At 37.5% G+C, this 14889-nt stretch overlaps 1 protein-coding gene across 3 annotated transcripts in view; it reads right to left on the bottom strand.

Annotated features, from left to right (window-relative positions):
* The window catches only part of MFN1 (mitofusin 1), a 31683-nt gene extending 17295 nt beyond the window's left edge, over positions 1-14388 (bottom strand). For 2 of the 3 annotated variants that reach the window (XM_032875394.1, XM_032875396.1), the window contains exons 1-9: positions 14280-14388; positions 12910-13028; positions 11617-11752; positions 10133-10295; positions 7520-7644; positions 5729-5837; positions 4201-4308; positions 1370-1523; positions 1188-1255 (exon numbers count right to left, since the gene is read on the bottom strand). In XM_032875394.1, the coding sequence (XP_032731285.1) occupies positions 1188-1255; positions 1370-1523; positions 4201-4308; positions 5729-5837; positions 7520-7644; positions 10133-10295; positions 11617-11752; positions 12910-13021 (975 nt within the window). In that variant the 5' untranslated portion in view covers positions 13022-13028; positions 14280-14388. Of the gene's footprint in view, positions 1-1187; positions 1256-1369; positions 1524-4200; positions 4309-5728; positions 5838-7519; positions 7645-10132; positions 10296-11616; positions 11753-12909; positions 13029-13954; positions 14070-14279 lie in introns of those variants that run through there. The other variant, XM_032875395.1, reaches the window with a different exon arrangement.
* Positions 14389-14889: the final 501 nt, after the last annotated feature.

Below are 14889 nucleotides of genomic sequence, written 5' to 3'. Positions count from 1 at the left end.
AACAATAGATCCTCTCCCCAATATTTTTCCCATGGATGAAATTTTTGAGAAAGGTGAGGAGAGCACTGAATCTTGTGAAAGAAAAAGGAAAGAATATAAACAATGGTCTTGGAGTGACTGGGAATTCATGCAATCTATGATTTAGCTTGGGATGACGTATGCTAACATCCCAGGAGCTTTGACTTTAGAGACATCTTACCAAGATCTCCACTAGTGTGGACTTTCCTTCTTTACATATTCTGTCTTCATCTACTTAATAGTCTAGCTCCAACTCACCAAATTAAAGATGGGGGATAGTGACCAAATGTTTAATTTAAAAAATTCTGCCAAGTACATTCAACATTCATGTCCTTGCTATTAAAGCTGTTATGACTTAAAGGAAGAATTACAAAAGAAGTTTTTCTTAGTTCTGAAGTCTTCATGTTCATACATGGGTGAAAAGGGGATATGTAATCTAAACAGAGCTAGATTAAAAAGGGCTAAATAAGAGCTTGGAAATTAACATCTAAAGAACTTTTTTCAATTAAATGTAGGATGAGTTTTAATGTCTCTGAATAAAATGCCTACACCAAAATATAAGAAAGTGTCCTTCCTTCCCAATGCTGCAAATACATTAGCTATTCGTGTGCCCAGTAGTTCCTACCAGATTCCTATACTACAGAATACCCTGTATCCTAATTATTTTTGTACTCATTTGTTTAGGACATTTGATATAAAATGTGGAGGATAAGCAGGTAGTGACACAGCTTAAAATGTAATAAACTTCAGTCAAATGACATTTACATTCTATATCTATCAGTAGTATGGTACAAAAGAAAAACATGATCTTCACTTTGCTCCTTACCCATTCCAATAGCAATTACATTTATTTAATCTTGCCTCAAATTACTGAATAAAAAGAATTTCACTCATTGCACAACACATGCAATATTAGAAAAACAGTTTCCTGTTTGAATATTACCATATAAGAAAAAATGAGAAATTACAATCTTTAATTCTCAATTCTTACAGATTTTGCAGGGACTTCCTTTCTTCAAACTTCTTTCACTTGCTGTAGCAGTAACTATACTAAATAACAGCAAGCAAAGGTTATTTGACAAAGATAAATAGAGGAAACAGAGGATTATGATCATTCTCCAACCAATGATAGGGTTTTATATTAGTCAATACATACACAAAATTCCTACCTCGAAGATTTGTTCAAAATTCTGAAACTCCTGTAATCTCGCCTGGAATCCTTCAGCAAGTGCCCCACCTGTAATATTTAGGTGAAGAGTTTAAAACCTAGGATACAGCAAAGTAAGATTTATAGCATGTTATTTCTACAACTATTCTTGCATTTCAAAAGACAATCTATATTAATACGTACCACCTTCTGGCATTCCCTGTGCTTTGTGCTTTCTAGCACTAAGAACTTCCTTTGCAGAAACAAAGAAAATACGATTCTGTGCCTCTAAAGGATCCACAACTTTAAGCTCCTCCACCAAGAAATGCAGACATCTTTCCATGTGCTGTCTGCGTACCTAGAGAAAACAGGGTACCGAAGTAATTCTAACAATTAAACAAATGTAATGACTGCTACAGGCCTTTTTAAACTCCATTTATAGTGATATTATAGTAGTATCTCCCATATACTTAACAAATCCAAAAATTCTAATAAATGAAGTTTGATACTTGCTGACAGAATATTTTCTTTTAGAGTAATGATCCTTCTTTGACCACTTAAAATTCTGATGGACCACCAAATACCATGACGCCATTTCCAAACATAGTATTGACAAATACTAATACTTACTGCCATGGGAAAATGTTCTTATTTCTGTATTATTGACATACATGACTATACTACAAAAAAGAAATATGTATCTATACATTTGTGAAAATTAATAGTTGGCATGAAGGCAACAACCACAAAGCAGGTGGGACATTTTTATTTCCTTCTTATGCTTGTTTTCCAAATTTTCTTACAATGAAGCTATTAATATCTTTGATATCAGAAAATAAATGCTACAAATAATTTGCTACAGTGAAGCTATTTTTATTGCAAAATCAGAACATAGTCTGTTTTTCTTTCAGTGATTGTTTTTTAAAGATTTTATTTATTTATATGAGAGAGAGAGAGCATGGTGGGGGGGTCAGAGGGAGAAGCAGACTCTCTGCTGAGCAGGGAGCTCCATGGGGGACATGGCCTGAGCTGTAGGCAGTCGCTTAACCAAGTGAGCCACCCAGGCATCCCAAATAGTCTATCTTTCTTAAAACACTGAGAATTAAATTTGGGGAGAACGCATTAGCTAGGGATTAGGGTTGCAATGTTAGGTTTAAGATTAGCACTTAGGTATTAAAATTAGGATTAAGAGGGGTGCCTGGCTGGTTCAGTCAGTACAGTATGTGACTTGATCTTGGGGTTGTGAGTTTGAGCCCCATGTGGGGTACAGAGATTACTTAAAACTTTTAAAAACATTAAAAATTAAAGAAAAAAATAAGACTAAGAGTAAAACTAGTTAGGGTATATTACTAGCCTCTAGCATTGTGCCTAAGATAAGGGGTCTAAGCTAAATAAGAATGGAAAAAAACAATCTGTGGATGATATTTCTTAAATCTCTGATGATTAAATGAGACCCCAATTTGCAAAAGTATAACCACATGAGTTAATAATAGCAGAATATATAAAGCTTCATATTAAACAAAATTATAATTCTGGGGGTAGGGGAAAGAATGAAAACACATAATCAAACATGTAAACAGTGATGGGATTGTGTAAATTTTAATTTTTTGTAAGTAAACACAAATCATGATTAAAATCAGAAAAAGAAATTATCAGGCAAATTAAATATTATTTATAGACCACAGACCAAATTCCAGATACTCTATTCTTTTTAAAAAGAAGTTTCTAGGGACGCCTGGGTGGCTCAGTCGGTTAAGCATTTGCTTTTGGCTCAGGTTATGTTCCCAGAGTCCTGGGATGGGGTCCCATATTGGACTCCTTGCTCTGCAGGGAGCCTACTTCTCCTTCTGCCTGCCACTCCTGCTGCTTGTGCTTACTCTCTCTCTCTCTGACAAATAAATTCAATCTTAAAAAAAAAAGTTTCTAAAACCACCAGCATGACCAAAATTTAAAACAACAAAAAAATACAACTGTTGGTAAGGATATATAAATCACTTGGAACTCTTAATCTGCTTGGGAGTATAGACTGGTACAAGCATTTTAGAAAACTCTTGGGCTGTGTTTACTGAAGCAGCATATTCTCTACCTATAATCCAGCAATTCTACTCCTAGATATATACTCACAAATTACTGATCTCTGCAGTACTGACATTTTGAGTCAGATAAATTTTTGGTTGGGAGGATTGTTCTGTTACGGGACTTTTAACAGCTCTTAGCCTCTACCCAACAGATGCCAGTAGCACACTCCCAGAGCTGTATCAATCAAAAGTATCTTCAGACATGGCCCAATATTCCCTAGAGATCAAAACTGCCCAACCCCTCAGACTGAGAAGCACTGGAATATACCCAACAGAAATATATACCTATGTGCACCAAAGACACACATGTAAGAATATGTAGAGCAGCACTACTTATAACAGCTAAATACAGGAAGTTTACCCAAATGCCCGTCACTAGCAGAATGAATAAATCAAATGTAGATATTCAAAGGCTGAAATACTATACAGTAATGACACTGCACTTCAACTATGCACAAGAGTATGGATGCAATCACAAACGTAATGTTGAGCAGAAGAAACCTGACACATAGCAGATACTATATGATTCCATTACATAAAGTTGAACAACCAAAAAACTAATCAAGGATGTCAGAAGTTATGTAAGTGCTCATTCTTACGAGAGAGGACAGAGACTGGAGGTGGGTGCTGGCAATGTTCTGCTTCTTGAGCTGGATCCTGATACAGATGTGTTCAATTTGTAAAATTCACCGAAATGGACACTTAGGATCTACACACTTTTTTGTTATGCTATATTTCAAAAAAACTACAACAAAACAAAGTTTCATTATCTAAAATGATTAGATAGTACACTTTATAACAATTTTCCTCCAAAGTAGTTTAATATTCTGGTCTCGATCACTAAGTCTTTTCTCAAGTAAAAGAACAGCTACGTAGGATGTTCTATAATGTATACTGTTTTCTCAAATAACAATGTACATGACTACAGCTCATAACTTAGAAGAAAAAATAACTTACGTCTTCCATATACTCTGGCTCTGACGCAGAGGCATCCCAACGATTATTCAAAATGAAAATATTAGGCTTGGAAAGTCGTTCATTTACCTTGTGAAAAAACTGCTTTTCCTAAAAAAACATCAAACACCCAAGATATGTTTACTTTTAACAGCTATTTTATATTTACATTTATAGTTGAAGTTCTTCTAATCTTAAAGTTTGAACCATTAAGACAACAGTGGATTCATACCCACTGATAAAGGATCCCAAATCACTGAACATTACACTTCTCCAAGATGAGAAAACTAAATTGTAAGATGGCAAGAGTGAAGATTTTCCTGCTCCTGCCATGAATCTTTTCTGAAATTCAATTTAATAAATATCTATGTCTCTACTATTGTGCAGAGCATAACAGATACTGCTGGATATTATAGTCCACATTTTCAAAAAGCTACCTCAAATCTTTTTGAAGATTTAGAATAACAATGTAAGACCTATGCACATAATAATAACAGAGAAAGGTATGTGCCTTAAATGCTATAAATACATACTATGCTTATTTAAAGGAAAGAGACACCATATCCAGTTGGAATTAGGAAAAGCTCCATAAAGAAGGGAGTGATGATAAAGATGTGCTTAGAAGTACTGATAATGGCTTTCTGAAAGAGAAGCTGGGAGTGGAGGAAGAATTGTGGGCAAAGAATAGCATAAACAAAGACACAGAAGTCAGAATGTAATTCAAATGGGGTTATTCTAACAAAGATTTTAAGCATTTATCTGTTTCTCATATCATGAGATTATAAACAACTGTCCATGTTGTCTTAGCAGCCTGTTCCATGTGATATAGATCAGGTTATACAAAAGCTAGTACCAGTGGCAAACCAGAGGTCTTGCTGGTAACACCTAGGTTATAATGGTGTTTGGCTATTTATATGCTTTTGAGGAATGACAATTTTTAAAAACCATACTATAGTTTTGGATATTAGATATCTATAAACTCTGGAATTTATCTGGGATGAGTATGGCTCTAGACAGCCTGGATAAATAATCTAATCTATTAAATCTGACAGCGGCATATAATGGGCACAGGTAAGCCAGAACCTAGAGTACACACAAGTAAAGCTGGGAAGGATTGACAAAACTAGAAGTATGAAAAGCCTTGCCTGCCAGATGTGGGGACTGGGGGAAGGGTGTGAGATGGGAGTGTTAAACTTTATTCAAAAGACTGAAATCATCACCCTGACAATCTGGTGCCCATTCCTTCTGAAACTGGCAAATAACCACGATCAATGTCAACACCACATACATATCACACCTTGCATTTAATTAAAGATTCACTAGAAGCCAGAGCCATCAAACCCTAGATTCCCAATAGGAACACTCAAGAAGGCCAGCATCAGCTTTTCCGGTCCCATGGAAACACAAATTCCTCTGTTCACCCTTGATATTAGAGGTTGTTTTTAATCCATGATTTGGATTTCCCTCACTCTTCAGAAAAGACACTATCTCATTTCCTACCACTCACACATAATAATATGATTAAACCTACCGTGTTCATTAGAGTTGATTCAGAGTTTGCTACCAAAACGAAGACATCAGCATCTAAGCAAAACTTATCAATCCAGCTATCCAGCTCTGTAGTGACATCTGTACCGGGACTAATGGGAATAAGATAATATTGTATTTTATATTTTTTAAAAAAGAAAATTTGATTATAAAAGACATTTTATAAAGCTTTTATAAATTGAAGTCTAAAGGCCAGGATTTCCACCAGTTTTCAGCACAAAGCCTAAGAGATTTACTTTTTCCACCTATAAAAAAGCACTTGTGACAAGCTGAGTCTGTGTTTTATAAACTTCCATATCTATTCTGCTGACAAAGAACTCCCAGAGCCTATTCAATTGAAAACTTAACAAATGCTTAAAAAAAAAAAAAAAAAAAAAAAAGGTTGTTTACTAAAAAGAAATAACCTTGGGCACCTGGATGGCTCAGTTACAGTCTACCATCAGCCTAGGTCACGATCCCAGGATCCTGGGATGGAGCCCAAGTCACTGGATCCCTGCTCAGTGGGGAGCCTGCTTCTCCCACTCCCTCTGCCCCTCCCCCCTCCTTGTGCGAGGGGGGGAGCACTCGCTCTAATAAGTAAATCTTTAAGATAAAAACAAATATCCTTCTGATTTTTGACAAAGTAAGAAACACAGTCAATATTTTAATCTTTTAAATCCTTATGGTTTGGAAGGATGAAAAGTAAGTGCTAAAAAAAACCCCAAACCTCCCCCCACAAAAAGGGCTAATATATACCAAAATCAAAGGTGTAAGTAGCTATGTCCAGTACAGCTGAGAAAATATTTAAGTGCTCATGAGCATAAATAATAAAACACCCTCTGCTAAAACCTAAGTTTAATATACTATACTATAAAAATTATAATGCAACTATCTACACACTGTGACAATGTAGAAAGATGAGAGGTTGGGGTCATGGACATAGTCTGGCCATGAAATAAAGCAAAATTAAAAGCCCATCGCCAAAACCAAAATGGTTTCCACACAACACTGAAATTTTAAAGAAAACAAAAGAGCATACCAAAATTTTGAAAAATCATTTAACTACTTTTTTTAGTTAAGGACATCGCTTAGCAGATGTGCATTAGCATTTTACTTAGCACCAATATAGTAAAAGAACATATAATAAATGAAGACTCATCAGAAGAGTTGAAACAAAATTCCAGAAGTATTCAATTAATTCCTGAACAATAAAAAATCTATGTAAACTGTCCATTAAGTTATTCTGGGAAACTTGGGCCTTAAGCATAAATTTATTATGCCTGGGTGACTCAGTCAGTTAAGCGTTGGACTACTGGTTTTAGCTCAGGTTGTGATCTCAGGGTGGTGACAGTCCTGCATTAGACACCACGTTTCAGTGTGAAGTCTGCTTGAAATTCCCTCCCTTTGCCACCCCCACCCCACACCTTACGCATGTGTTCTTTCAATTCTTAAAAAAAAAAGAGGTATTACTAGTTAAAAAATTTTACCTAACATAGTCATTTAGAATTAGGCAATCTCTAAGCCCCAGCTATTTATCCAAACTACAAGGTAGAGGGGGGAGAAAAGTGGCTATCCTTGAAATTTCGTCTAATAGAATTAGACAAAGAAACTGGCACTTTATATAACCAGTAAAAAACATAAACCAACACCTTTTCTGTTTCTTAACAATCTAACAAGTGAAAACAAAGCAGCAACTAAACATTTAAATTTTTATATATTATACTTTAAAACAAGCAATACTATTCTATCAAATAAACTTTTACAAGGAGAAAATGCAATTCATATGTAATTTTACCTGTCCACTAAAACCAGGTCATCTCTCAAGAGGGCACATTTTGCCTTTGGCCAAAATACATGTACAAGACAGCCAGCTTTCAAGTCTTTGTCCATATGAAGGGCATGAGCCAGCTGATTAACTGTCTAAAGTGGAAGGGAAAGAAATTAAACTCTGCTTGTAATAAAACTCAATAAAAATGAAAAACACTATGATCTGGTACATTTATTTTTGCAAAACTTATAAAAAAAGCAAAACTTTAAATAACTGGAAATAAAACTATCTCAGCAATCTTGAGAAACTGAGTTTTAGAATTACCAAGTAGGGGGGAAAAAGATACTCTTAAAAACAGTTTACTCATCCACTCTGCAAAAATAATCAGAGCTAGTAACATTTTAAATGCCCAATAAGTGAACTCTGGCAATGGAATGCTATGTAATACCCGATATTGATATTGTATGTATGAAAGCAAATCTACAATATATTAAGAGAAAAAAAAGGCAAGTCAAAACAAATAGCACACATGAAACCATTTTGCTTACAAAATACAAAGAAACACATTTAATTCTATACCATAAGAAGTTTCCACTGGCTTTAGGAAACATGTGAGTTTTGGAGTTTCTTTTTGCCCATTTGTATTTTCTGTCTCTTCTAAAACGCACTGCTCAGTAGTTAAGGGGCGAAAATAGAAGAAACATTACTAAAATAGGTTTAAAAGCACCAGAGTAATAAGACCAAAACAATACAAGAGAAGCTCAAGACATATTCTTTTAATAAAGGATTTTCCTCACCAGGCAGTTATTTACTCACATAAACCTGCTTGATTGACATCAATGACTAGGCCTTCTCTTTCCATCTGAATTCCCTAAAATATTTCTACTTCTCAAGATGATTTCTGACATATGCTAATTTATTAATGTGTTACTTTAATACTATTCATGTATGTGTTAAATATACAATACAAAGAGCTTAATATAAAATTAGTATTCAAGGAAAGGACACCAGCACACATACAAATGAAATGCGGAGGTATCAATTTTTAAAGGGAAACATCTATTTTCAAATGGGCACAACAGTCCTGATCACGGCTGAGGTGAATCTCCATAGTGACAATGTTAACTAGGTTTTATTTTCGCTTGCTTTCATAAACTTTCTGACTGAATTATAAACTTGTACTAAAATCTCGATGCCTGGTCTGTAAAATTAAGATAATAAAAGCACCTATCTGACAGAGCTGTGGTGAGGTCTGAGTTACTGCAGGTACTTAGAATATTGCCTGGTACTTAGTAAGTGTACAGTGAAATATTAGCTGTTACTGTCGCATTTCTTTTACTAAATAAACTACTACAGCATGAGACTCAAAGTCTATACCTTAAAGCAGGCCTCAACTTGAGGTAAACAAATTTAAATTCTGGAGTAGGGGAGAGGAGCAAAAGGGCATGAAGGAAGTGGACTGGACGTAGAGAGAACAGACCAAGAAAGAGATGATTACTTTAAAATATCACAGTACATTTTACTGAGGATCTAAAGCCACCAGTAGTTTGAATTTGGATTTGGTAAAAATCCTGATTAAGAAGTGATTCCTTCATTTGGATGGGTGAAAAATTTGAAAATATTTTCATAAACATCACCTCCTTTATTCCCCATAACTAATCTGAAGGGTATTACGCAGATTGAGTTACCTGAGCTAAATCAAACAGTAAACTCACAGAACAATAACTACACCAGTGAATTCAACTTAGTTTTGCAAAAACTAATATGGGATGGATTTTAAACACTGAACTTCTGCATTTGTGGGAGAGATCTTAAGACTTAAGAGAAAGTGATAATACTGAGAAACACTTTTTTCCCCTCTTTTGGCTGAAGGAACCTAGTGGCACTGGGTTCCTTAAGAAATTTATGAAAAGGGTGCCTGGGTGGCTCAGTGGGTTAAGCCTCTGCCTTCGGCTCAGGTCATGATCTTAGGGTCCTGTGATAGAGCCCCACATTGGGCTCTCCGTTTGGCAGGGAGCCTGCTTCCCCCTCTTTCTCTGCCTGCCTCTCTGCTTACTTATGATCTCTCTCTCTTTCTCTCTCTGTCAAATAAATAAATAAAATCTAAAAAAAAAAAAAAGAAATTTATGAAAGGTAGGGAATTGCCATTGGCCCTTATCTGAAAACTATTAAATCTAGTCATGAATGTTCTTACTAAATACTCCAAAGATAAAATAGATTCTAAAGGCACAGACATGCATCAAAAACATTCCAGAGCCCCATTTTTTAAACAAAGTTTTCTTTCAAAAGATGAAATTAGATTTGAGATTAAATAGCAACAATACACTTCAGTAATGCTGTTTTCACTGGGAACATTATTTTTAAAATGTAACAAACTTTTAACTCTAATTTATTTTAAGGACAAGTTTTATTCTTCTAATAAGATATTCTTCTAATATGGTATGCTTTAAGATCTATTCTTCTAATGATTTAGCTCTGAAGCAAAAAAAATTTAGAGAATTCAAAAATATCAGTGATGGCTTTAAAGCTACAAATAGAACTATTAATAGTTCTTTTATGTCCAGCAATGTAGACATCTTACAAATTAAAAAAAAAAGTTAAGGACATTATTTCAGATACATTATGCTAATAATATTATACCTTCACACTCTTTTTTTCATCTGATCCTTCTGTCATAAGATAGGCTTTATCTCCATCAGTTCCTTCAACACTCAGGAAGCAATTGGTTGTATGGCCAATCCCACTAGGGAGGACTTTATCCCATAACATTGCATTGATAACAGAGCTCTTCCCACTGCTTGTCCTGAAGAATGATATATAAAATCATGAAAATAAAACGTTAACAGTAAAAACTTTATTCTTTCACTGGGTCTAAGACCAACCTTTTTAGAATTCAAACTTTGATGAAATTTCATCAGATTGCATTTTTTACAAAATTGCCAACCTGATTTACACAAATATTAGGAATGTACATATCAGAAAAATAGAAGAACACAAATCCCACCTTTCTCATATATCTATCCTTGCCTTTTTATCTTGTGACAATTTGACATCACAATCGCAAATTCTTCCCATCACAAACTATCGTCTCAAGTCTCCATCTCCGTAAATCTGGGCTGGATCTTTTTCACTTCCAAAGATATTACCTATCTCTCCTTCTCAAATAGGACAACGGAGTCATCACTTCATCAGGAGGTCTCTTCCTTTCCATTTCCACTCCACCCTAATCTGAATTAGGGCCTATTTATGGACCTACCTCATGCTAGATTCTGTAAGGCCCATAAGGTGAAGCAGAAGTGGACCTAAATAAATAAATAAAACAGCACTGTGGAAAAGGTTTAAAGGGCACAAACAGGGCACTTTAGAAGAGAATAACTGAGAAGACATACTTCAGACAGCGGTCAGAGAAGATTTCTGAGGTTGTAACACTTAGGATGAGATCTGAACAGTGAGAAAGAGTCACACATAGATAAATCAAGGCAAAGGGAATTCTAAGTATAGGAACTCACAAGTGCTTGAAAAAAAGCTCTAAGATGGGCTTAAAAGTTAGTTTAGTGAGTAAATCAATGTTTCTGTTGACACACAACACATGATATGGGCCTACTCATTTGTCTTTGCATTCCTACTGCCTAACAGAGTGCACACTACACAGGAAGTTAACAAATTATTCTTTAATGAGCATGAACTATGTCACAGATTGCTCTATCACTCGAGATAGTTAACAAATGGCACTTCCTACTCTCCCTCTGGGAATCGTGGGGCTCAGAATCCTTTTGGAAGGCACACCTGATAATTAAGAGAAACTTTAAAAAGTCACAAGTTACACATATCATTTATCTGTATTTCTATTCTTTGGACTGGCTAAGAAGCTAATTCTCAGAGATCAGCATCCTTAAAAAGTAAAAATACAAATGACCTTTAGAAAGCTTCGTTTTATACCAAGAACTAAAATGAACAAATGCTTTTTCATGCTAATAGCTTTAGCATTTAGCAAAGGGAGAAACTCTTTGTGGGGTAAAGGGGGAGGAATATCACTTGCTGAAACATAAGAAACAAGGCTGGAGATATGACTTAGAAAACCTGATTTCTGGAAACTACCCTTGAGAGAAACAATAAAGGATTACCTGCCAAAAAATGCCACTTTCATATGTCTCCGAGACAGCACCTCACCAATGATGGAAAGCTTGTTTCTATAACCCTGTATTTCTATCAGATCATCCTCAGTAGCTACTTGATCAAGTTCTGGATTCCTGTATGTTGCTACAAAATTGAAATGGTGTTAGCAAAAGTGATAAAAATTATTATTAGGTTAATCATACAAAGGAATACCTAAGATATGCACACATTTTGCATATTTTGGCTTTGCTCTATATTATCATGGCCATTTGAAAAGTAAAAATGCCACAGTATCTGAATATTTGGTAAAAGGTGAATGCCTTGTTGCAACAGGTCATAAGAATCCTGCCCCTAAATTCCAAAATTATTAAAAATTACAGGGGCTATCCTCAAACTAAAAATCTGGTGAGGGAGGAAGGATAAGGAAAAAAGTTTGACTCTACCAACCTACCAAATGTTTCCCAACTGTCACTGAAGAAGTATATAGAATCCCTCCTTTTTCATTGTACCCCTGACAGTCATGTAATCTTAAGAACCAGAAAAGATTTCAACAGTTACCTCCAAAGCAGTATTCCCCAGTAAGACATTCCTCACCAACCTGTTTGAACAGTTATACTCACTCTAAGAAAGCTTCTTTTGCTCTTTCCCCCACCATGGTCCACCCTCATCTGAGAAGATAAGATAGGTCTGAGATCTAGGCTGACAGCTGACTTGTGGGAAGAGATACATATAATGGCTTAAATGTGGGCTGCCTGATTTTTAGTCTGGACATTCACTAGCAAGGTGATCTTGGGCAAGTTGCTTACATTTTCTGTGCCTTGGTTTCTTCATCTTTAAAATAATTGCGATTAGGGATGTGTGGGTGGCTCAGTCAGTTAAGTGTCTGCCTTTGGCTCAGGTCATGATCCCAGGGTCCCAGGATCAAGTCCCACACCGGGGTCCCTGCTTCTCCCTCTGCTGTTCCCCCTGCTTGTACCCTCTCTCTGACAAATAAATAAAATCTTTAAAAAAAATACAATAATTGCAATTAAAATCTGTCCCAGCGTTGATATAAGGATTAAAAGCATTAATAACATAATAAAGTGCTTACAGGTATCATACATAAAACTATTTATATCTTAGGTTATTAATACCACTTAATCTTCTTCCTTTGGAGGGCAGAAATGGGTTTCATTTGTTACGGCATTTCTCCTAGACTATAGAGCAATGCCCTGTATACGTGTTCAGTAACTAAGGGTGAAAGGACAAAGCACCTGCATATACTTTCAACCATATTATTTTAAAAACTTAGAGAAACTAACCTTCAACAAAATAGGATCCTTCAGTAACAAACTCCAGTAATTGGTCGAAGATTGCAGTAATTGCCCTCTTAGCCAGCACAAAGTGTTTCAGTGGAGAAGCAGTTTCTGCCATTGTGTTACTGGGGGAAGAAAATTAAAGTTAGAAAAGCACAAATTAGGGGTGCCTGGGTGGCGTAGTTGGTTGTCCTCTCAGGATCCTGAGATCCAGCCCCAGGTCAAGCTCCAGGCTCAGGGGAGAGTCTGCTTAGGATTCTCTCTCTCCCTGTTTCCCCCGGCAACTCCCTCCCTCTGTCTCTCTCTAAAGCAAATAAATCTTTAAAAAGAAAAAATTAAAGCACAAGTTAAACTATATGATAAAGACATGCAAATTAATGACACCTTCCTACTGCATTAGCTCCCCAGTGAAATAAACTAAACTGCCAAGAGACTTTTGGATAATGTTTTCCTGAGAAATGTTTTAGACAAGCTATTAAAGACTTTTCAGTGGATAGTCCATTAAAATAATTAACTATTGGAAAAAATCTTGGTTGCAATTTCTACTTTTCCTTTATTTCCCTTTGGAGAAGATGAAATTAATTGTGGCAAACTGTGACTGCACGTGACTCTTAAGAACAGGGTTAGTGAGATGGAACAAGTTCGGGAACAAGAAGTTTCTCAACCTGGAGCTATAGGGGGTGGAGGTGGATACCAGTTAGGAAACAAAATTCCAGTATCATAAAGTAACTCCGACGTTTAAAAAAAATTAGTTCTCATCACAACAAATAAGCAGGCTACGCTTAAAGCGATCATTAACGTTACCAGCCAAAGTATCAAGAACTTCCAAGAATAGAAGTTAAAACAAATTTTCTTTTCTGGCAAGTTCCCATGAAAAAGACACCAAACAAAACCGATTACATGCTAGTCCAGTCCCGGTATGTATGCGTGTGGAACGGAGCAGAATGGCCATAAAGCCTTCCGAAGGGTCACGAAATGACTCAGTGAAAGAGCTGCGTGGGAAAAGCGGGGTGAGGGCAAGGACCCGGTTCTACCGGGTGTGAACACCTACCTTCCACAGGAAAGGCCTTCCACACCGGGCGCTGGAACGCCGCCAGCAGAGCTAGGGACCGGACCTCACCACCGCCCCGCGAGCGCCAGCCCCAGACCGGGCTCCCCAATCCCGGGCTCCAGGCTCTGGCCTCGCGAGCTCCGCGGGCCCGACCTGGCCGAGGGCCCCCGCTCGCAAATCCGCTCGCTAGCTCCGTTCCCGCAGAGCCGCGGCGGCGCCTCGTCACAGAGCTCCGGCGCACGATTCTCCGCCCCCCGTCCCTGGCCGCCCAAAGGTCACCCCGAGCGAAGTGAACGGGCCACTGGCCGAGGCAGCGAGCACTCACTCTGTCCCGGCTCCGACTTGTCACCCGGCAACCGCAAACCAGCCACAGCCCCCAAGCCTCTTCATCCTCCCGGGAGAGGCTGGGAAGAGGAGAGGAGGTGGGAGGAGTGTCAAAAGGGCGGTCACTTCCGGTTTCTTCTCCGCCTGATTTTGTTTGGCTCCGTGGCCGGAAGTGCAGCTGCGCCGACCGCCATTTTTCCTAAGGGCAGAAGGCTGGGTTTGTTGAGGCTAGGGAATGCTACCCGAATGGTTTCCTTCCCGGGCACCCCTCCTCCCCCCACCCCGTGTACGTCTGCCTCCCATCTCTTCTCCCATCAGAGTCTCCAAAGCTCTGCCTCCTTTAGGCATGGCTAGCTTCCACTTTAGTGAGGGAGATCTCAAAAAGGAGGTGGGGTGAACTGGGATGAGGTGGGGTTAGGGCTGCCAGACAAAAGGGATTTCTGCTTGCCGCAGTAGCGGCAATAAAGGAAAACCTTTTGACCGCTCCACTACCACTAATCTTTTCTGTTGTGTGACTGGCTTCCTGGGCTTGGGGGAGTTGTGTGTGTGTTGAATTACTTTAGAGGTGAGAAGAAATTGATACATTGTTGATGAGTGTTTTTCAAATTTTA

The sequence above is a fragment of the Lontra canadensis genome, unplaced genomic scaffold, assembly GCF_010015895.1.
Source record: "Lontra canadensis isolate GAN:19392208 unplaced genomic scaffold, GSC_riverotter_1.0 scaffold56, whole genome shotgun sequence".
Taxonomy (NCBI): Eukaryota; Metazoa; Chordata; class Mammalia; order Carnivora; family Mustelidae; genus Lontra; species Lontra canadensis.
This window is presented reverse-complemented; position numbering and strand designations above follow the sequence as displayed.